The sequence below is a fragment of the Pelmatolapia mariae genome, linkage group LG7 (genome assembly GCF_036321145.2).
Source record: "Pelmatolapia mariae isolate MD_Pm_ZW linkage group LG7, Pm_UMD_F_2, whole genome shotgun sequence".
Taxonomy (NCBI): domain Eukaryota; kingdom Metazoa; phylum Chordata; class Actinopteri; order Cichliformes; family Cichlidae; genus Pelmatolapia; species Pelmatolapia mariae.
In genome coordinates, this window is record NC_086233.1 from 21,346,869 (window position 1) to 21,370,439 (window position 23,571).

The window sequence follows — 23,571 nt, forward strand, 5'->3', positions numbered from 1 at the left end:
TATGGATGTCTGGGTCGTGACTTTATTTACCAGAAAAAATACCAAAGAAAAACAAAAAGTGCCCCACTGCATTTCGAATTTGCTTTAAAAAAAAAAAAAAAAAAAAAAGTTAACAGACTTTGTTTCTCAGTTGTATGAAGTTTCTGTCGGGTCTTTAAGGGATGCAGTCCATAAACAGGGAGTAATTACAGTTTGGCAAAACAGTATGGAAAATGAACCATGTGAGCTGGCCATTTTCCTCTTCCCCCACTTCAGAGAAAACGCACACACAAAAACAAAATGTCTTTTCTCCTTACCAATATCCCCTTAAAAGTGACTAATAATAAATTAAAGAGGACCTTGAAGAGATCTGTTTAAAAGACTGTGTTTATGCATATATTTATATATATTTATATATCTCTATACGTGATGTGAAATAACAGTGTCCAGTTCTGAAAGTTCAAGAGGGGGCATTTCATTATGTTGTCTGCCTGCAGGCCCCGGGCCTTGGCGCCTTGGGGGTAAGGTGGGTTTTAAAAAGGCTGACAGTGGTCAATGAGCTTTGTGTTGGCAGGCTTGGTGGTGATGAGGATTTTAAGGTCCATTATTACGCCTTGCCCTCTTCTACTTTGACAGCCTGGGGTTTGATGGCTCCAGTGCGTGCTGGTTTGGCTTGGCCTGTGGAAGGTAGGGGCTCCTGGAGTTTGCTGGTCATGCCCCCGGACGGTGTTTTGCCCTCTCCCACCGCCTTGCGTACATCTCTTATTGTTTTATTCTGTACAAAAAAGACAGAGGACTTATTAAAGAGACAGCAGTGCCTGGTAAGCCGTACATATATGCACCAACAAGTGTTTTATGTAACACCATAAAAGTCTCACATTACTGAAAATGAATTCAATACTAAAAAAATGTTACATTTTTAAGTCAAATCACACAACAGTGAACATGAAAAGCATTTCAAAATAAGAGAAAGATAAAATGGATTAAATTAAATTACCTATATTTACAGTGGGTGGCTCACCTTCATGCCATCCTCTGGCCCTTTAACTGGGGGCTCGGAAGCTGAAGGAGGGGTGGAGTGGGGAGGGTCACGGCCAGGATTGGGGTAAGGGGGGGAACGGATGATGACGGGCTTATTGACCTGCATAACAGGTCTCTGAATAGGGTTGGGGAAGGGGCCTGTGGTGGGGGGCCGCATGTGCATCACCATGCTGCCCTGAGCAGGAGGGACCTGTTGGTCACAGAGGAAACAACAGGAGGAAAAGCAGGTGAAGGGTTGGGAAATAAATGAAATGCAAATAATTAGCAAGTGCTGAATTCCTTAACACATTTTTAGACTTGACTTTTAGATTCCAAATACTGATGTTCAGGCTAAAGGATGTAGCCATCCTATATTAGGATATGATATTGGCAGCAGTATGCATCAAAGACTCACACTGAGCAGAAAAGAGACCAGTAACAAATACCTTTTTAAAAAATAAAAAAAATCTTGGTCCTCCTGTTATTTATTTAAAATAATAAACCCCAAGCGAGTAAGTGCATATTCTTGTATTTGTATTTACCTGTGACAGTTTACTTGAATAACGTTCAAATCCAAGTCTGATGCTGGCTTAGACATAAAATACCGGGGGCTGCCAGTGCTACCCCTCAGCCTCCTAGTAAATACACATACGGTATGAATTTCAAACTCCTATGACTTTGAAATTCATACCGTATGTAAAAACAAAAATGATTCCCCGTCTCTTCTTTAAAGTAAAGTGTAGAGCTTACTTGTACTTAGTGCTCTGTATGAGCAGAAACCAAGGTAATGGTGTAAGTCCTGGAAAGGTTTTTTTTTGTTTTGTTTTTTTACAGTATACTATATTCCAATTGCATAATGGTGCATTTAACTAATCATGTCTAGAAAATAAAACATACATATAGGAATATATTGTGCGGCCCACTTTTAAAACAATGGTCGTATAAAAAAAAAAAAAAGGTAATATTTTAAGGTGAAAAATCCATACCTGCTGAGCAAAATGTGTAGGCAGAGGGCCTATAGGTCCTCCAGGACCAGAGGGCTTCCCGCCGGGGCTAGCAGAGCCAGGTCTGATATTTAAAAAAATAATAATAATAATACAAATGAATTAGCCAACTGTGCACTGTTACACAGTGGAGCACATTTGAAGTGATAAAAAGATCTACATAACTAACTTCTACTACCTTCCTCAAATTATTTCCACTCACCTGTAAGAACCTCCAGATATGCCTGGGGAATGATTGGGCTTCTCAGAGAACTGAAAACCTTTCATTTCCATCTGTGAGCCCTGACAGTGGAGAGACACACAGAGGTACATTGTCAGACAACTGTAGTGGAATTTCAGTAATGGTCAGGGGTGTAACAGGTAAAAATGGCACACCAGTGCTGAGATATCTGATGGATGGAAAGTTGAGTAACATGAAGCCAGTAAGGCTCACCTCTCTGCTGCCAGTCATGACAGCTGCCTGCGACCCTGGTGGTAGCATTCGGCGTGGGGCTCCCACTGACAAGTTCTGTCCCTGCTGCAGCTGGATGGACTGTGGGAGGATGAGGTGTTGTTGAGCTGAACCATAACGCAGCTGAGAGCCAGGCAGGGGCATAGTGACCTGGTGAGAATGAAGAATTGATTGTAAGCATTTAATATAAGACAACAGTCCAATTATGCCATTTATATGACGGCTTATATTTGTTAGGTTAGGCTAAAACAAACACTATGAACAACAGCCCACAAACCTGAATGAGCTGAGAGTCTATTAACTGTGAAGAGCCCATGCCAGGCCCTTGGTTCATCTGACTATCATAGACTAGCTGCTGGCTGCCATTCATAGGCTGGTAGTGTGAGCCTGACTGGGGTTTAACCATGTCTGATGGCTGCATGCCAGGGAAAGCTGAGTATGGGCCCTTGAGAGGGGCTCCACCTGACAGTACCATGGGGCTGGGCTGTGACAAGTTGGGGTGCATGTAAACCTGGGACCTGAAAAAGGAAGGAGAAGAAAAGCAGAGCGACACAATGAGCGAAAGGAAAAAGTATTTTTTTTAAAACTCTCAAAAAGATTTTATCTGCTTTCTAAATAAATGAAGTGAAGCAATATGGAAATTCTTTAAGCAAGCAGTACCTGAAGGGGGGGATGGAGCTGAACATCTCTTGGGACTGAGAAACAGGCAGACCTCCCCGAAGCCCCAACTGAGCCTGAGCCTGAAGAGACGTGTGTAAAGAAATGGGAATCTGCTGGGCTGCAGCCGCCTGAATGAGTGAGCACATGCAGCATCATGACAATTTGCTGGTACACAAGCAAGCCTGTGTTTGTGTGTGTGTGTGTGTGTGTGTTACCTGTTGGTAAGTCTGCTGCTGGGTCATGGTGGGTGGTACAAGGCGTGGCTGGCTTGGAAAGACGTGACCATCCAGATACAGCGGGGGAATATGATTACCTGCATCAGGGGCAAAACCCAAACAAGCTTTCATTTACTCCTCTAAGATAAATCCTTCATCAAACTCAAGAAACAAAATGTAGTTTTACCTTGCATGGACATGGAAGGTGCTACCGATGCAACGGGCATTGGTGGCATGGAAACGCCTCCAAACGAGCTGTAACTGACACCAGTGGATGAGCCGGCACTGCAGGGAGGCTGAGCACCTGAAGCGCTGCCACCAGGAGAGCCCTGCTCAGGAAGAGACTGGGAGTTCTCCCACGCCTTGCGTGCTGACTCCATCTGCAGAGACACAAACATTTATAACTGAGCTGCACATTTCAAATCAGAGTTTTTCTAATGTTTCCTACTAAAAGCACCACAAATCAACAGGAGTACCATTCTTTCTAAGTTATATATTTAAAAAAAAAAAACTATCTGACATTAGATTGTGATTTAAATACCTTGAGGGTGAGATCAGCACTGGGAAAGGAGATGGGATTGAGGTTGATGCCAGGCTGCAGGTGGTTGGAGCGCAGAATGGGGATACTCTGATTCAAAGCCGTCTGGTTTGAGGACAAAGAAGATTATAAATACTTACAAATCAACATATCTTATTTTCAAATAAGACACTATTCCATTAATGGTTTCAGATGTATTACAGCTAGTTTCATTGATTTCTATAAAGTACAGTAAGTCACTTACGTCCTGAAGCTTGTTCACAGGATTGGACACGGGTACTGGGGTAGAACCCGGCGGCAGGCTGAAATCTGAATCTTTGGCACTGACACCAAACTCAATGGGTGGGACAGGCAGCACAGTGTCCACATGGAGGTCCACACCATTGACTGGTGTGATAGGGCCACCTTCCAGCCTATCGACACCTTCTGAGCCCTTCCGGTGTTTCAGGGAGCGTTCATTTCCGATGGGCCCTGGTTTGTGCTGCTCTTTGTTTTGTTCTGGGCCCGCATCGGAGTCCTGTCCCAAAACATGCAATGTTACAAGTCTGTCTATGTTTTTCAAAGCAATACTAGAACAACATTGAAACTAATGTGAAAAAGAAAGTTAAAATGAGATTTAAAACAAAAAAACCAAACAAAACAAAAAAAACATGCAGTTTAGTAGCAGCTGCATCACACTACCTCAGAGTTGGGCTCACTCCCAGTGTAAGACACCTGTTTGGTCCATGAGTCTCCCCCTGAAGACTGCACTGAAAGAGCTTAAACAGATACACAAACCTCACTGTTATTAATGAAAAATGCAATCATTTGAAAAACAAAATGTTCACAAAGAACTCAAGCTTTCATATTATGCACATTTATATTACAACATCTGTTCTTTATGGACTTTGCCATAAATACTGGGAATAATACTACAATGCTCTTGTTCTATATGTAGGTTAGATTATATGATTAATTTCTCATGGAGTAACAAGTGCCCAGGCTTCACCACAAGCTATGAAAGGACTTGTCAGTTAATTTCAGTTAATTTTGAGTCCCAGGAAAAGGGAGAGTAAAATTACTTTAAGTTGGTGCAAAACGTTTTGTTAAAGCCCTAAAATTAAATATAGAAGTCTGCACTTAAAGCATGCCTTCATTGTTTAAGTTCACTGTGATGGTGAACAAAGGTAACCTTTCAAAAAATGTAATTGCCCAAAAACTCATGGGCCTGACTGTATGTGCCGTCAGTGTGTGTTGAGGCTAAAGGTTTATGTTTAATATAACAAAATGCATATCTCAATGAAGCACTGACCAAAAATTAAATAAATAACAATACCTGAGCTGTTGGTCTCCCAGATTTCAGTTCCCAGATTGTTAGAAGAAATTCCTTCCTCGGGTTGTTCAATGCTCATGCTTCCCTGCTTTTTGGCAAAGCGTGGTGGCATCTTGGAAGTGACTGTCCTGTTTTTCACTGGTACCTAAGATGGTTAAAAGAAAAAGCTTCAAGGTTCGCTGTGTAAAAATGGCAAGCAACTAAATGGAATGAACACTTTTGTGTAAACATAATGTGATATATCCTAGAAAATACTGCCGGCCTCCAGTGCTCCCCCTCAGCTTCCTTGTACATGCACCTGAGTTATAAATGTGAAAATCCTAGATCACCTTCCTTGAGTTATCGCTGAAATTTTAACTTGTCCCAGAGTTTTGGTAAATGTACCTATGGTACACATGTGAAATTCCTATGCCATCACTTTTTTACGCTTGAGGGATAAAAAAAAAAAATTACACATTCCCTCTCTTCTTCACATGCCGATGTGCTTGCAAAGTCTGATGTAATGAGTTAATTCTTTAAAGTGTAATTAAGGGATCAGTGCAGCCACCTTCCCAGAGATCAGTGTCCAGGCATCACAGCCAGCACTTACTGAACTAAGTATCATCTGTGTAATACAAAAAGAGTAGCACTGCCATGTATTTGTGCCTGTTTGTTTTGTTTGGACATGTTAAAGTAAGGGTTGAATTATTCTCAAATTTAGCACATGTTCAGCGGTCAGTCAGGCAGAGACAATTATATGGAAGAAAAGACGCAACAAAAACTGACAGCATGGCAGCCAACAGAGCATCTTAAATAAAACAACTTTAAACATGAAGTTGCTGTGTGATTTAAGTCAACTACCAGAAGGTCATGATAGAGGGGTTAATCGCTATCCCATAATTCTCCTTGGCCCATCTGCGAGTCATCCTTTCTCAGAGAGGACAGAGTGCACACTCTCAGTTTTTAAACTCAAATATCTAATATACTTCCATTACTAATCTAATAGTAACGGAAAAAATAAGCTGTGCATATGTAGAATGACAACTGAATCGCTTTTCAGGACTCACATCTTGTAGAGAAACAAATGAGCGTGCTGCAGCAAGCTCAAAAGACAAGAAGGCTTTGCCAATGCAGATGGAGCTTGGACTCAAACAGTATTATCAGAAGGTCATTGCTGTATCACTTAACAATTAAGTAAGCTTGCCAGCTTTCTCCAACTCCAACAATGCATGAATGTGACGATTAGTTTGTAGCATTTTTTAGCAAAGTTGTTTGAAAGCGGGAGGCGAGCCAATTTACAAGTAAGGGTTTAGCGAATTGCTGAACTGATTTGCTCAAGTAAACCCTGTCAAGACTGTATTATACCATTCTAGGGTAGATAAGATCACATCGGTCAGCTAACCCTTGGCGACCAGTCGCCTGGGGAAAAAGGTATATTTCTCAGTGGGGTGTGAAGTAGCTTTAACTGGCTGCTGCCAGGTAAAATATGTGGCAAAAAAAATCAGCTTGCCCAAAAACCTCCTTGTGAATTCACAGGGAGATTGCCATGGTCAGCAGTATTTTGCATAGTAGACAGTGACTTTCCTGAAAACATCTGCCAACTGCTCACTGATTGGTGACTGAGTACTAAAGAGCATTAACAACCAACCACTGCAGGACTCATAAAGGGAGCAATAGGGCACTTATAGGACACTAATAGGACTGCAGTTCACATATTGGGCCAACAGTGTCATAACAACGACTTTCCGAATTAAACACATTTTAGAGGGCCATTTTTATTAAAAAACAAACAAACTAATAATATTTTGAGTATTTAGAATTTGGTGTATGTTAAACTTACAGATGCCCCTTGTTCTTTCCTCCTCCTGTCATCTTCCTGTGGGCGTCTTTGCTTTTTGGACAAGGCATCCTGGTAACCATCTGCATTTGAACCTGGTCCCCCTGCGTCTCCTTCAACTACAAAACAAAGTTTTTGTCAGAGGAAAAATCAAGAGTGCTCAAGTAAAAGCTGCAGTGCTGAATCATATCTGTACCTGTGTAAAATGCTCCATTAATACATTTTACCCTGAATTAAATTACCCCACGTAAAATGTACAGCTGCTAAAGACTTTCTCCCAACAGTTTAAACCTAAAATATGAGACCTTTCAATTAATTTTACTATTTAAAAATTATTAATGGTATTCTCACTGCACCTAGAAAAAAACAAATCATAGTTATTCTGCTGTCTGAAAACAAGAAAGGAAAAATACTGGCGGCCTTACAGAGCTACACTTCAGCCTCCTATTAGATACATCTATGGTATAAAATTTGAAATTCCTAGGTGATTTTCAGAAGATCTGACGTTGAGTTCGAGGTCACCAAGACTCAAGCTTTTTTTGTTTTACGAGACACACCTATGGTATCAATTTCAAAATCCTGTGTTTCCTTGTTCTCAAGTTATTGCTTTCAGAAACTTATGTCCTCACCCCCTACACCAGCATGGTAATGGCGCCTTTTACGGCTGAGGGGTAGAAATGTGTATATAAAATATAGCATATGTGAGCACAGAGAGTGAGAGAGAAAAGAACAGACGTCAACTGCAAACAGGAAGCCAGCTGGGTTTAGCTTGCACTGAAGTGAGATAAAAAAAAAAAAAAGAAAGCAGCCCACACCAGAACTTCTTTAGTGCTTGCAAATCTGTTTCCACCACCCATGGTTATCCCTCAGCATTAAATTTTCCCCATAGCTTTGGCCTGTGGGCATGACATCAAAGTTAATCATCATGTTAGCCACGTTAGCTGGGTTGCGTGCTAACAGGATTGTCCTACTGCTGTGGGGACACTGCCATAAAAAGTTATTTACTGGCTTTTCAGCTTGTCAGGGGACAAGAGCACATTAGAGTACTATTTGTAGGCCTCACACCTCTAACACGTTATCTGAGTGTTTAGTTCTCAATCTATATTAACAGAGATGAACTTCACCTTGCAGAACACAGGAGTTGCTGTTCTGCAGCTGTGCAACTTAATTTTTAAACAAGTTAGTCTGATTCCACACATGTTAAGAAAAACAAAATCACATAACACACACAAGATTCAAGGGGATTAGAGGAATGAATGAAAGCAAATGTGTTTACAGTATTTTTAACACTAAAAATACACTATTGCCAACACTTCATTTCCATCAGAGTGCATTCCCTATGCATTCCATAAAGATGTGAAAGAAAGTTGGACTCACTTGGGTAGCTGCTGAGCTCATATGGGGACAGTGGTTCAGTGATGTCTGTTTTGACAGGTCCTGGCTTCAGCTCCTTGTCTAATTTCTTCCCAGCGGGCTCAATGGGCTCCCTCTCTTCTGGCAGCTGCTCTATGCTGTATACAGAGCCTGACTCATCTGGACTCCTGCTGTAAACAGGACATAGAAAAAGTGCTTAAATTGTGTGTTTTTTCAAAATAAACCAAATTGAGTAACTGAAAATGGTGTCCTTGTAATCAAAATTATAGTCATCATCATACAAATAAAGTGTTGTTGGTTTCTAAGTAGCTATAACAGACGACTGGTCAGTAAGTTATTTGCTTCACCTTTTACAAGAAGTGCCTCCGTTCTGCCAGCTGTCACTCCTGTTCGATGAGGAGGTGGGGGGATTATCAGGTGCACGCACCATCTTGCTTGCGTCCAGCAGTGATGGTTCTCCTTTCCTGTTCTGCCGTTCCACCAATGGTCTCTGACTAGAGAAGCTTCTCTTAGAAAGCTCCCTCTTCTCACTGGAGCCTGGCTCCTGGCCAGAGTCTGAGGGAATATCGCCATGGCCCTGTGTAGCAATGCCTCCACTTCCACTCCGTTTCTCTCTCCAGTCACCAAAGTCGCTGTTGTCTGAACCCGTCTCCCATTCCTCTGTCTGGCCATGCTGGCTAGAACGTCCAGAGTAGTGGCCACTGGGCCAGTTATCATCACCAGTGCTTTTAGAATGACCTGGCCAGGGATTTGCAAAGTCTCCGTTTATGTACTCATCACTTGTCCACTGATTTGAGCCAGGTTCACGCTCTTGTCGTAGACGACGGAAGCGCGGAGGCTTGTCTTGACGTGGAGGACGCCTTCTCCTTAAAATCTGTCTGTCAGGGGCCTCACTGTCAAAGTAGTATTCTCCTTCACGCTCCTCTGTTCCATTTTCCATGAAGGAGCCAGTAAATTTAGGAGTGTACTTGAGAGCGTCACGCTCAACTGGGGGTCTGCGGGAGTAAGCAGTCTCTGCTCCAGGACCATAACCATTTTCTTGCATCGAGCCACTACTGCTGCCACTAAATGGAGGCCCACGGCCCCTCCATGTAGAAATATCTCTAGATCCTCCAAAGCTTCGACTGTAACTACCAGTGGTGTTCAGTCGTGGAGGCAGCACCCGATTTCCAAAGCCTCTGGTGACCTTGGTCTTTTCTCTGGAATCTGGGGCAGTCTGATCATCTGTGTACACCTTGTTGGATCTCCAAGAGTCTCTATCAGCTTTACGGACATCCCCAGACTCTGTATAGCCTTCTCCATTTTCAGATCCTTTCTGGCGACGCCTCTTGGGAAGTTCCTCATACTCTGAGGCTTCACTCAATGTTTCACTGACATTTCGCCTACGGGGTTTGCCCCTCTGAAACTCCTCGACCTTGATTAGATCCCTGGGTGGTGCTCGACCTCTGCCTGCTCGCTGAGTGCTGCTGCCACTGCTGTTGTTATTGTTGTTATAAACACCTCTGAGATTATCTCCACCGCGGCCACCACGGGTTCCACCTCTGGAGTTAAATTCCCGGAAGCCTCGACTGCGGCCTCTACCCGTCCCCCTCACTGCACCAAAGGCCTGTTCTTCATCAATAAAGATCCAGTTATTGCGCCGTGGTGCCTGGGGTTCTCGGTTCTCCTGACTATCTCTAAGTGACTGGCTCTTAGCACTGCTCCAAGTGTTCTCCTTGGGAGAGTCATCGCTGTGGGTGCTCAGAGGTCTGTCCATTTTACTGGGAGCTGGAGACTGGCGCTGCCTCTCTTCAGGTTGTTTTTCAACCACAGGTGATGCAGAACGCCTATTGTTGGCAGGCTGGTTGTCTTTCTTCAAGTCATAAACGTTAGTAAGGACTTCTTTCTCCAGGCGGTAGGGGACAGGCTTCTCCTCAGGCTCAGGTTTAGGCTTTTCATTCTCCTTGTCTTCCACTTTGAGAGCCTTAAGAACTGGTTTCTTGATGGGACCAGTTCTGCGTATCAAGGTGCGTCCACTAGCCTCAGATGGCTGGTTGACACTACTTGAACTGGAACTAGCTTCAGACCACTGGTTTTGGGCACTGTTAACCCCTCCGTCTTGTTTCTGGCTACCATCTCTTTTCCAGTTGTCTGTGGAGCCATCTAAGGCCTCGTCGTGGGATTCAAGGCCATCTTTCAGATGCTTGTCTCTCGACTCTTGCTTTGGGTATTCACTATCTGAATAATTCTGAGAGAGGTTCTGAGCGGTGGTGAGCAAGCCTTGGTCATGTTGTTCTCTGTCTGAACCTCTGCTCTGATAACTGTGATGGGGAAGATCATCTTGAGTGTGGGACAAACAATCACTGGCCCTCTCTTCATAGGAGTCCTGTTGGGAAGAGGCCATATCACCTCTGTGGATACGAGGAGACATAAAAAAAAGATTAGGAATGACAAAACCAGACAGAGGCACATTAACAGAGCCTCTTGCCCTTAACAACATAGATTCCATTAAAAAAACATGGACTTTACAGTGTTGATAAGAAAATCCTCTCTATATACTTAAAAATAATGTCAGCATATCCTTTAATTCAGTAATCACTCAATTCAGAAGACTTAAAGGAATTATTAAAATGCTCAGTTTCACAGATTAAAACACAAGAGGGCCTCATGCCTTAATTTAAGGACTGCAGAATTCGAACACAATAAACTTACCTGTCATCGGGATGTCCGCTTTCCGAGCTTTCACGCTGTCTCTGGTAAGGGGGAGTAAAGCTACGCAACGGATAGCCATCTTGATTCCACACTGGGTAAGGCTCAGTGGAAGGCGCTCGTCTCTCCTGAGGCAAGTTTGGATGGCATCCCTCATCAGAACCGGGACTGTTCAAGTGATCTTGGTGCATCATAGGTTTTACCATTCCTGCTGAAAATAAATCAATCACATATTAATCATGTTAAACATGATTTCAGGTGTGTCTGTCCTTCCGTTATCGACTGTATAGTCTGTCTATACCGAAACAAATGTGTCTGGCCAAACCACCTGTTATTTGTTTAAATTTAATACATATAAGTATATACAGATTTAGTAATTACCAGGGTAGTAGTCAACAGGAGACCGTCCCTGGGTCATGCGGGGATCCATGAAAGGTGGCATCATCATCCAGCGCGGATCAAAACCGAGGACATGTGGAGGGTAGTAGCCCCGCTGAGTGTGGCTTGACCCTGATGGATTAGGGTGACCTGACTGCTGCCAATGCTGCATCTTGAACATTTGTTCCTTTAAAATCCACACAATAGACATTCAATAAATGGGCAAAATTGACACTGTCTGTTCTGTGTAAAATGAGACAAACTAATTGAAGACATTTCCAGGCTAAGCTAACAAAGTCAGCAGGATATTGTTCCCCATTTAGCATTCATAATAAAAAAATCAAAGTACATTTATTCTCATATATTTTAGAATGAACCAAGAAGATGCTGGAGATTCTCTTCTCAAGAAATTAGACCTAACGTGCTAAATATCCTAGTTTCACTTCTCTAGCACAACCCCATCATGGTCAATATCAAAGAGGCTGTTCTTTACAACACACAAGCTGTACTTGCCTGGGCTGCCCAGGTGTATTAGTGGCCTAATGCAGCATAATAAGGTCAGCAAGTAAGCCATCTCTAAGAGATCCTGAATGGAGTAACACTAGAAGTTCCAGATGGCTAATTTGTGCCTCTGTAAAGCTGCGGGGAGTTTATGGTTTTCACCCGAATATACACCAAAGGCTACTGTCACACATTTGTTACATTATTTATAGATGTTTTAGTGCAGCTCCTCATTTCCTAAATCTCTACAACCAAGGTGGACAGTGCAATGTTAACATGACCATGGGCCACATTATTAAGAACAGTGCAATGAAACCAGAATTCTCCTTAATTTGGAGTTGAAGCTATTGGCATCAGCTGGTGCTCACCTGCTGCTGGTGGTGTTGTGGCTGCTTTTGAAAGCGGGGTGGCACTGGTTTGATTGGCTGACGCCCACTGTAGTCTCCTGATGGTGAGGAGGGCTCTGGGCCATCGTCTTCACTGCCACGGTAGGTAGAGAAGCCAGACTCTTCACGGTAACTATGGCCAGGGGAATTGTCCGAGGGACACTCACTTCCATCTGGAAATCGTGATAAAACACGCTTGAATAGTTGCATTTGTGCATTTTTAAAACTATATTTTATATAAAATAAAAAGGACTAAGGACTCTTTTTTACCTTTTGTGCTGTAGTGCCAGTTATCATGGTGGCCTCGACTCTGTTCCCGACTTGGGGACAGTGGAACTTCTTTTCCCTCTACCTCCTTCTGGCTGTCATCCGTCCTTGATGTCTGCCTTTCAGTCTTCCCAAATTTTTCATCCAGTTTTTTGAGCTTTTCAGCACATGCTGCCAGACGTTCCTCACGAGCACGCCTCTCTTCCTCCTCCCGCCGTCTTCGGGCTCTCTCAACAGCCTCAGACAGCTCAGGCGACACATACTTGGCCCTAGCTGGTGCCTGAGACTGCCGCTGGTGATCATCCTGGTCAGCAAGTGGGTCTCCTTGGTTTCTCTGTTGGACCTAAAGGAGTTAAAGGGGAGGAACTTGAGTGATGAAGATTATCCCTTACTTTTTTTTTTTTTAAGGAGGTCCATTAGATTTTATTTCACTCTAAATTTATTTTGGGAAAAAAAAAGGACTAGCAACTATTTCTCCCAGATTAGTTGCTACTCAAACTCGCTGTTACCCGTAGGTCATAGGACACTTGTCCTGTTTCTTAAATTGCATATCCTATAGTATCTCTTGCTAAAATAAACAATCACCCTGGGAACAGATAAAAGCTTTGTTTTTATTGTAAGACATATTTTAATATTGTGGTATCTTTAGCTTATTTTAAATAAGTGGTTTGACAAATTTTCTACAATGAATTGCAACTAACAAACACCAAACGGACTTGGCAAATGAAAAGTGCTTAGACATATCACTATGGTTACCGCAAGGTCATATCTCCTAATTCACAATGACAGACTCACTTCAGGGTATGTAAAGGCAGACAGCTATGTATATGCTCTATAGTGGTGTCTCTATAACGTTCCACAGTCACAAAGGAATTAAAGAAAACAGTGTGTTTTAACTGTGATCATCATAATAATTTGATCTTAGGTAAGTAATCTCAAAAGAGGAGGGCTGAAATGGAAAAACACTGCCCTGTGCATGGTTACCTGGGTGTCTGTGGAGAGATATTTGCCGTTGGTCTTCCTGGGAGGCTCGTGGTGGTGATGCTGGAAAGAGTAACTCTCTTCTGGACCCTCTTGTGGGTAAGATGCCTCCCCCGAGCTAAGGGAGGAATGGCAGTCCCGCTGGTTATCTCTCTCCCTCTCCCAGTCAGCCCTATGAAGAAAAATAAAGCCAGAAACATTTTTAAATAAAGACAAAATTGGAGTGTTTAGAGTAATAAGCAGCCTTTAGGGACGCGCTCTCACCAGATCTTGTTTTTGTCACTGGAAGAGTGTTCTTCTTCATCATCACTAAATTTGAGCTTCTCACTATAATCAACCTCCTCATGAAGTCCTGTGGGCAGGGGGAAAACAAAACAGTCAGTCACAGTGGTGAATCAGGGTGAGGTCTAAACTATACTGTCCTGGCTGTATTTATAGAGTGAGGTAACGCTAGCTGTGAGGTTGAGCAGACAAACAGTTTGTTCTCCTGGGTCGTATTTGTATTGTGAAGAACAGTCACCCTGTTCTTTTGAGTCACAGTTTAAAGCAACTCTTTTTTCCCCCATTTATCTGTCAGACTGTGGTGAATAAGTCACTTGACTTGCTCTAAACAGGTAGGCCGACATCCCATTTATTTAACAACAGTCAACCAGAAAACTGTTATTAAAAAGCCACAGTTGGAACTGGATCTCATCAGCAATTGCCAAATTATACCGAGCTGGTATTTGGTTTTCATAGTACATACAAAGCCCATCTGATTGCGTCCTCTGTGGCTTTGCTTTGAGAAATATACACATGACCGTTCGCAGTGTGTGTGAGGAAGATTAGCATTACCCTAAAGTACACAGGCTGCACCATTGAGGATATGACAAGATAAAGAGAAAGCACCACTCCAAGCCTTTAACTGGAATCTCTTGATCATGTTACACATTTAATAAAGTAACATTAACATTTTTTTTCTTACTTATAAGGCACAGACATATCATGCATCCCCAGGGTTTTTCCTCCATATAAGAAATTTTAATGGCCACTAATGAGATTGTGACCCTCTCCCAAAGGAAAAAGATCACTGTGACTGCAATTTAAAGCTTGCAGTCACCGTGAAATCTACCGTGAAATATATTTTTTGTTAAAATGGTCAAAAATGATGGGAAATACTCATCACCTTCTGTAAGATAAATTAACAGACTGATCATGTATAAGTCTATGGCCAACCACAAAAGGCCCCAACAATGAATACTAGAAAGTGATAAATACAGCATTCCACACATAAAAATATAATGGTGAAAGATATTCACAAGCTATAGAAGAATCTCACAGTGAGAAAGTGTCTGGGACCATTAAACATGTCTAAGATATACAGACCAGCCCATCCATCTTCACAGTCATTGTCAAGCTCATCCAGATCCTTCAAATCCTCTGGATTAATAATGGCTGGGCGAACTGGTCTGTCAGTAGGTCTACGGATAGGCTGCGAAGAAAGTCGAGGCGCAGCACGGACAAAGCGATTCTCTCTCCTTACGTCGCCACTGCAATGAGATTGTGGCAAATTAACAACTGCCAAGTATCCCAGATCTCTCTGTCAAACTGCTGAAAAATGGATAACTACTTGGATATTTAAAATGAACTTACTTTACAAGCTCAGGTTTGGCATAGCTCTGCCTAAAAGTAGGTTTGCTGTCAAAACGGGCGGGGGCTGCTACGGTGGTGGGAACATGGTCTGTACCCGTAGCTTCACGTGTCTCTTTAGAGCACATCTGAAAACAGCAGCACCACACGGGACAATCATATCAGGCATGCAAATGCCAAACACTCGGTTTTAGATTGTATCTAAAAGTAGGCCATGTTGTTTTCTTCCACAATGACCTGTAATGTTATTAGTCATACAGTACTTACAAAGGCAGGCAACATGTCATGGTAGACAGCAGTTGAAGTGTGATGAAGCTGGTACTGCAATGCAGTAGGGACGGCTGTTCTGCGGACAGGCTGAGCAGGTCGCAGGGAAGGCTCCTTGGGGTCAGGGCCTGGTGACGGAGCCGTCACCGTACTAGATGAGGTGGTGACTGTGGCGGAGGAGGGGTGAGACGAGGCTGGAGGGGTGCCAGTCTCAGCCAGGGCAGTGGCCTTACCCTCAGGATCTGCTGGCAGGCTGAGGGTCAGGGATGAGGGCTGAAGGTTCCTGCCACCACCTTCCCTCCAGCTTGTCACATCTAGAAGTAAAAAAAGAAAAGGGGGAAAAAAATTAGAGGACCAGACCAAGCTAAACTAATAAAATGTCTAAGGCCCTGTGAAATTAGGAACTGCACTGAATTTCAAATAGCAATAGGTAACAACTTTCATTGAAAACAAGCAATGACTATAAATTAAAAACACATCCACTGACCATGTTGTTTCATCTCATCTCAATGTGGTAATTTCAAGAACTAATTACAAGTGAATTAGTTTCATACTTTTTTTTTAATCAGAAATATTTAATCGAGTTCCCAGCCTGCATAGACAGATCATGGCCAAATGTGAGGGTGGGTGGTGTGAGCCAGTAGTCGTTAGTAAGAAAGTTGTCAGATTTCTGCTCTGAAAGACAACTTGCTTGGAAACTATGCAAGTAAATGACATCAAGAAGCATGTAATGCAGGTTAGAGGAACCGAAAAAACAGCCCTCTTTCCTTTATTTCTTAAATAAAGTAATGTCTGCCAGTTTAATACTTTGCCTTCCAGGAGGTGTTACCTTATCTGTGAGACTGCCAATTTCTAAAGAAGGTGAAGCACAAAACATAACTTACTCTGGGGGCGGAGGCTTGGTCCGGGCCCATACGACGGATCGAAGCCGCTTCTTTCCTTGCCAGCCCTGTCCTGTTCTCCAGCTGCCTTCAGCGTGGGAAATTCCTCGTGAGAGAAGGGCTGAAGTCGGTTTGAGGCCCTTGAACCTGATGTAGACATTGAAAGACACCGCATAAAGAGAGATGCTTGTCTGAGCTGAGCAAACAGAAAGCCATTTTCTCAACTGGGGTTTGAAATCTGAACAGCATACTGAACACCAACTGCGTGACATTTCATTTTAAACAGACTTTATTCTGAATTAATGAATGACTCACCATCTTGCTCTACTGCCTTTCCATTTAGCTGGGCCCATTGCTTTGGTCCACTTGTGTTTGTGTTCTGTGAAAATTAAGAAACCAAAGTCACCATCCCCACAGACCTAATGGAAGTTTCTCTACCTTTGAGGCACAAATGAGAAATTATCTTAAATATTCACAACCTTTCTTGTTCAACTTGGTAGTGTGAGCTTTCCTCCATAAAGAAGGTATAATTCTTTGCTTTTCTGCCATTATTAGTCTTCATTAGAATATCTACTAGACACTCATTTGTATATGAGTAGCTCTCAATTAGCAAATAACCAAAAACACTTAAACACAATCAATGTGTTAATGAAAATCTGCAATAAATATATGACTGAAGCAGATTTATAAGCATACGTATACTCATACACACCTCCTGGTTGGCTACCGGTGAGGACTTCTGAAGATTGGAGACAGATTTCTGCAAAGCCAGCGGCGGCTGCAACTCCGGCAGCTGTGGTGTTGATGCAACAGAACTACGAAAAATAAAAAGACAACTGTGAGAAATCAACCCTCAAAAGCCTCTAAACTGCTTCTCGTTCTTCCTGGTGAACAGCTGACTTCTATCAAGATCAAAGCTTTAACTTATTTTATCCTGACACTGATCCCTGAAAAATATGCGAGTTTAATGTCAATGTTGATACTTCAGGAAGGATATTTCCATTTCAGCCACTGTAATCAACTAAAAAGGGTGTCTGACTCCCAGTGCAATGATACTAAGTGAAAGTATATAAAATTATAGCATAATTAATTTACTTGACTGACATATTTTTTTAAAAATTTTTTTAAATCGGAGAAAGCGGGTCTATAAAACACGCCTTACTTCTTTTGATCGGGTTGTTCCTGCTTGTTCGCCCATCCTGTACCGTCTTTGGGCACTATAATCACGTTGGGATCGTTTCCTTTGTTTTCAGACTTCAAGCTCGGCAGATGAGCTGGTGGGGGCATACGCCGGGCTGTGGCCACTTTACCAAGACTCTGCAAGCCATGTCGCGGAACTACTGGGAGACAAAACATGTAGATAAAGAAGTAGGACCAACATTAGTAAAGGGGCTTAAACTAGATAACAGATGAAGAAAAAGTATCGAGTGGAGAAACAAAATGAGCCTTACCTGTGTTTTTCTGAGTTTCTATTGATTTTCCCTTGTACTTATCAAATAGGCTGAGTGAGGAATACTTGCTTTTTCCATCCTTGGACTTGGTTATTTGCCCCAAACGATCGGACATTGCGATGTAATGTCATCTAGTATGGAAATTTTTCTTTGCGCCTCTTCCCAGTGCCTTCTGATTCTAAAAAGAGGAAATGAAATATCCACCTTAGTACAGAAGTCACCCAAGGAAAAACCAAACCTCAAGAATAAACAATGTTAATTCACAACCTTTGTAAATATTCAGTGTTAATCTGCCAATATAGACCAAAGCAATAACTATACAACACAGCATAATGTAACTGAGATATTCTACATGTAATACTGGTTTACAAAATACCCATGTAAATAAAAAAGATAAATGTTCACAGGAATAATACACATGAGTAAACAATATACAAGTTAATATAATATAAATATTACATATTATTAATATCAGTTAATACACTCCAAGTAAGCCAATAGGGCATGTAAGCAAAGTGTGAAACCGAAACAGCCATTAAGTCGCTTAGAAACAATTTTACAAGTCCCTGAAACTGCATTATCTCCAGAAGAGATTCACTCGTGTGATGGTGGAGACACATGTCCCAAAATCTTCGGTTGGTTCAAGACCCGCTGACAAAATATGATTGAAACACTTTAGTGATATCACATCCTCTCTGGATCGGTCCACGGCTCCCTACAGAAATGTTTCATCAACTCTTCCACTGAATTACACTGACCATTCACACTGAGGGAAGAAGAAACCCAAACCATGGCAGCAAAAATGCCTCCGACATCATAATGAAACAAGGTCACCAGATTCCCTCAGTGTGGGTGCCAGGGGTCAGGGTTTTATTTTAATGCGTCTCTTTACCACATGTATAGGAGTTTCATAACCTAAAACCTACCAAAAACCAAAAGACCAACACATTTTGGTGTGAATTGTGCTTTCACTATATCAATAAATAATGAGGCCAAGAAAGTATTCCACAATACCCATATGGTGAACTGTGTTAACGGCTACAAATGGCAATTCATTTATTTAAGTGTTAAAAGTAATTTTATACTTTCCAGCTACACTCAACAAAGATGGCAATACTTCTGCAAAGGTATAATTAACCACATATAAACACATTTTGTGTAGCGTAAACTTTATCTAAATAAAATTATTTTGAAACCACTACTGCTATTCTTTCTTTGAAGCAAATCTCCCCTGTACATTACCATCTATTGTGGACATTCACTTCAACTTGAGTTTTGTTTTTCCCCTCTATCTGACCTCTGAACATTGTCAGCAATGTCTCTGAGGCAGGGACAACAACAGTTATTTACTGAAATTGTTGTACAAATAAATTTAACTGCACCTCAGAAGCAATGCAGGAGATAGGCTCTAAAACCCTTGGAAACAAGTTGTTCACTGCAAATTTCAATCCAATATATATTGTACTGTCAAATTTAAAGATGCTCCCTTCAGACACCACATGTGTTACAAAGAACAAGTCTTTGGGTGACAGGAAATACTTGAACAACTGTCCTATTGGGATCATTTTCTTAAGATATTATCTCAAATCAACATTATTCAAGTGGTTTATCACATAAACTTGAACCACAATACAGCCATCTATTCTGAAAGACCAGGAGAAGACAAATCCCTGGGTAGTAGCTGCATATGTGGATCCATCTGCTGTGGTGACCCCTTGTGAATAAGGGAACTGCTGAAAGAAGCTTCTATATGAATCATGAAACAAGGTAATACAAGAAATCCATGTGTGTAGTTTTTACTGTGATACACTAAATTTCTTCTGAAGCGATCCAAATCTGCTTTGTAACTCAACATGTTGTTTCACATGATTTTACACATTTTTTTCCTGGTGAATTTCTGCACATTTTTTAAATTGCCATTTCTCATTTCTCTCGTCTATAGCAGGAAAATGTATTGAGGATATGGTTTAAAAGAGATGTAAAAAAAAGAAAATTTACACTATCAACGCACAGACCTTATGTTTTAGTACGCATGCATAGAACATCTTTATGCAGTCTTCAAATATCCTCTGCAGGTAAACATCCGCCACCAAAACATTACGGGGTGACTAACCGTGAGATACAAAACACTATAAACTTTAAAAACATCAATTACTCTCACAATATTTGAGCTAAAAAAAATGCAGAGCTTAAGACAGTCTCTAAATGAATATCTGATATTGTGTCCAGGTCGATGTCTAGTGCTAAAACCAAACAATGCCACCAACTTTCAAGAAATTATCAATAACAATGTCATCCTATGTTAAAGCCAGTTTTCTCCTACCATTTCAAGAAACACTGATCGGGAAAAAAATAATCCCACCTCACACCAATTATTAAGCACATCCCTATGTTTTTTTTTCTTTTATGCACTTAGGCCTACATTGCCACTTTACCACAGTAAGGTCCTGACATGAATGATGGCTGCAGGTTTAAATGTAAGCATGAAGAATGGTTATCTGTCTTTAATGTGTTCGCCTGATGTTAAACCGGCAACCTGTACAGGGTGTACTGGGGCTTTCACTCAGTGACAGCATGGACCAGCAGCTAGGAAAATGGATGGATTTTTATGATTAATAGGAAATAGTTTACACTGAAAACAGTAAGCCAGTATGATTATTACAGTCAGGAACCTTGCATTTGGTATGCAACATCTTGCTTTTTAAAATCTTTTCAATATATAAAAATACTGTGTCCCAATATCTCAGTAGCAGTTGTCTTGACACCTAATTATAATTGCCAGTATTGCTAAATATCTCTTTGGGTAACAGAAAAAAAATGTTTTATGCAATCCAACCTGAGAAAAATAATGTGACATGTTAAATTCAAATCAAACTCAAGCATGTCCATATTGACAGGAAGCAAATGTCACAATGTTGCAATGCCAAGAATTCCTTCTCTTTCCTGGCTAGTTCAAACTCCATTTCCATCTATTCTTTATTCAGTGTTGAACTATTCTGAACAAATGATGGAGGCTTGCAGAAACTATCTGAATTTACAGGATACTTTAGTGGGTGAGAAACATCAAGTTAAGCTGACAGAAGCCATAGCATGAACAAAACTAGAGATGGCTTCTCAACCCCACATGTAAACAAATAGTATTATGGTGACTTACTTTTTCGGTGTGATTAAGCAATACACAACCTTGGTAACAGAGTTGCAAATGTCTTCTTTGTCTTCATTTAAACAGTTTCATGTATTTTTTTTTCCAGTGTTAAAATTATTGTTGTTGTGCTTGGTCAAGCGTCTTTTTTCATGGTGGCTACATGAGCAGATTTTTCAGTCTCTTGGATAACACAGTATCAAAACAAAATACATCTTGATAGATTTATAACAGGACACAAGCACTAGTGTATACTAGGAGTATTTTCATGTGTGAATGAAATTAAGCAGGTTTCAACCATCAGTGGATAGTTGATTATCGTATTTGCAAATCTAAATAATAGTAAATATCATTTGAAGCTAACACCCGTCAATCCATAGCACAGTGGAGGCCGCTCGGTTAAAAGCTCCGCATAGGCGTTTTACAAAGACTTGTAGCCATAAATATGTCCATCAAGCTAAATTTAGTTATGCAATACACTCTGTTATGGTCGCTCGCACTACTCCAAAAAAAACATAAAATCTACCAACCTCTCCAATCACAACCAATTTTTAAAATACATTGAGATGTGTAAGCTAACGCCTTGACGGCTAACGCTAGCTCCGCCTTGACATTGTGTGAATTTCAAAAGGCTACATCCACCAGAAAACCCAAAGAAAACACCACAAGCAATAAAGTGGGCATTATGTAATCGTAAAACAAAAATTTGGACTGGATTTTAGTTTCACCCCGAGTTACTGTTCTTATTTTTTTTAAGCTAGCATACATGCTAAGCTCTCCAGCACAAAACTGACATGAGCGAGTGCTGCACAAAAACAAGAAAGTCAAAGGCTAATGCAATCGTTAAGACTACAAATCGATCGTCTCTGGTCTCTTTAACACACTTATCAAGACGGGCTAACTGTCTGTTAAATTGCAAGAGATTCACACAAACGTTACCAAAGATCTAAGATGTAGCGGCTACTACTCGGCGACAAAATATGCTAACTGCTGGCTAAACCAATATGGTTATGTATATAGCAAATGGTCGTCATCTAACTTCACAGTTAAATGACGAAGACACACACAAAAAATGTAAACTGCTACTTTTCTGTTTTCTTTTTCCCCTAACAACGGCTCTAACTTAGCTTCAGCTAACAGCCTTGACTCTGGCAGCTTGTTGGAAAATTAGCGAAACGCCAATCCCGTAAAACTTCCAGTGGAGGATGACAAATTACAACCGGTGTTTTTTTCAGTGCTTCTACAGTGGTGCTTTTATTACTGGGGTTATACAGGCTTTTCTGTGGAAATTCTCTATAAAATACTCTGACCTGTGCTTATTTTTTTTCCCAATCCCGCTTGGCTTTTTGAACGGCCTGAACACAGCGATGGGAATGTAGGACAAGACGATTAAAAATGGCTGCTGCCAGGAACAAAGCAACAATAAAACTGGGCAGCGGAGAAGACGAGCGAACCGGGAGCTCCCACGGAGCTATCTGCACGTATAACTCACCGATTCAACAACTTGGAGTGTCTTCTGATCAGTGACGGTGAGAAATTTCCACAAAATGTTGTCTACTCAAAGGATGGCTTGCGATTGTACAGCCGAATCTTCTTTAGGTTTAACCGATTGCAATGTTGTTGCTGGGGTCCTACCCGGCCTGAGAATGAACAGGGCAGAGTGGAGGCTGGATCGGCTCGGCTCACTACGTCCTACGTCACCGAGAGACGTCGCCAGCACAACATCGCCTCCTGTCGTTTAATTTCAGAAAAACACTTCCCTTGATATTTCTAGGCCCTTAACTCCCAAAAGCCCTTTTAGATTGACCCCTACACACGATAGAATAAAGCACAGCAGTTTTTTTAAAAGTATGAAATAGATTTTTGCATAAATATTTTACAGTGAATGCGGTTAAACTGAGATATATTTAAAATACAAAATAATAACAAGACAACTAGGAGATGTTATAATTGGACTCACACCTGTAATTTTATGATGGAGGCATTGATTCATCATAAATTGAGTGTAACAGCAGGCTAATGGTTCCTCTAGGTGTCTTCAAAAACGGATGTACTCCTCTTTATGCACTGAAGAAATACAGAACTTCTTTTCTGGATCACTGCTCCACCTCACCCTAGCATTCTTTTCTGTCACACCAACCCTCTGCATATCCTGTTTCACTACATCCATGTGATCTTCTTCTATTCCTTTAACCAAAATATGAAATCTCTCTTTACATTAATCAACTTCTTTCAGAACTTTTGTTACACAAATACCAACGCGTTTTACCACAGGGATGTCAAAGAGTACACTGTGTGCACGTTTATGAACAGAGAAAAGTTTATGTTTTCGGATACAGAGGCCTTTGAAAAAATTGTCTTGAATCATCATCTGAAGTTCATCCTTGAGCTGCCTTCTGCAGTCTGGCTCGTTACAAGCTCTGTTTTGTTTTGTTTTTATTATTCTCACAGTTCTTTAAAAAATGAAATAGCCAGCAGCATTAAAGCAATTTTGGCTGCTTAAATGAATAGTCCTTGATGGAAACACTAAGAAACCTCTCTTTAAAATGCTGATTACAGGCCAGATTAACATCAAAGTGAAATAAATCACAGACCTGAAAGCCTACTAAGGAAGGCCAGATACTTGACAAA

The 23,571-nt window shown here is 41.3% G+C and overlaps 1 protein-coding gene across 4 annotated transcripts; it reads right to left on the reverse strand.

The window, feature by feature from the left end:
• Positions 1-22,603, reverse strand: prrc2b (proline-rich coiled-coil 2B). 4 transcript variants are annotated; one of them, XM_063478414.1, is made up of 31 exons: positions 22,433-22,603; positions 17,799-17,976; positions 17,510-17,684; positions 17,060-17,162; positions 16,663-16,726; positions 16,351-16,494; positions 15,467-15,780; positions 15,203-15,327; positions 14,936-15,099; positions 13,835-13,922; positions 13,574-13,742; positions 12,593-12,932; positions 12,305-12,495; positions 11,439-11,622; positions 11,061-11,268; positions 8,717-10,759; positions 8,373-8,539; positions 6,999-7,114; positions 5,183-5,324; positions 4,549-4,625; positions 4,112-4,384; positions 3,871-3,972; positions 3,517-3,709; positions 3,330-3,427; positions 3,115-3,242; positions 2,732-2,972; positions 2,437-2,604; positions 2,206-2,285; positions 1,986-2,067; positions 1,001-1,210; positions 1-754 (listed from the first exon to the last, which is right to left on the reverse strand). In XM_063478414.1, the coding sequence occupies exons 2-31, from the start codon at positions 17,911-17,913 to the stop codon at positions 587-589; spliced, it is 6,672 nt and encodes a 2,223-aa protein (XP_063334484.1). In that variant the 5' UTR covers positions 17,914-17,976; positions 22,433-22,603; the 3' UTR covers positions 1-586. The 4 variants fall into 4 exon arrangements, with proteins under 4 accessions (XP_063334484.1, XP_063334485.1, XP_063334486.1 ...); XM_063478415.1 differs by having other exon boundaries at positions 11,061-11,265; positions 17,510-17,687; XM_063478416.1 differs by having other exon boundaries at positions 8,373-8,536; positions 17,510-17,687.
• Between the last annotated feature and the right edge of the window lie 968 nt (positions 22,604-23,571).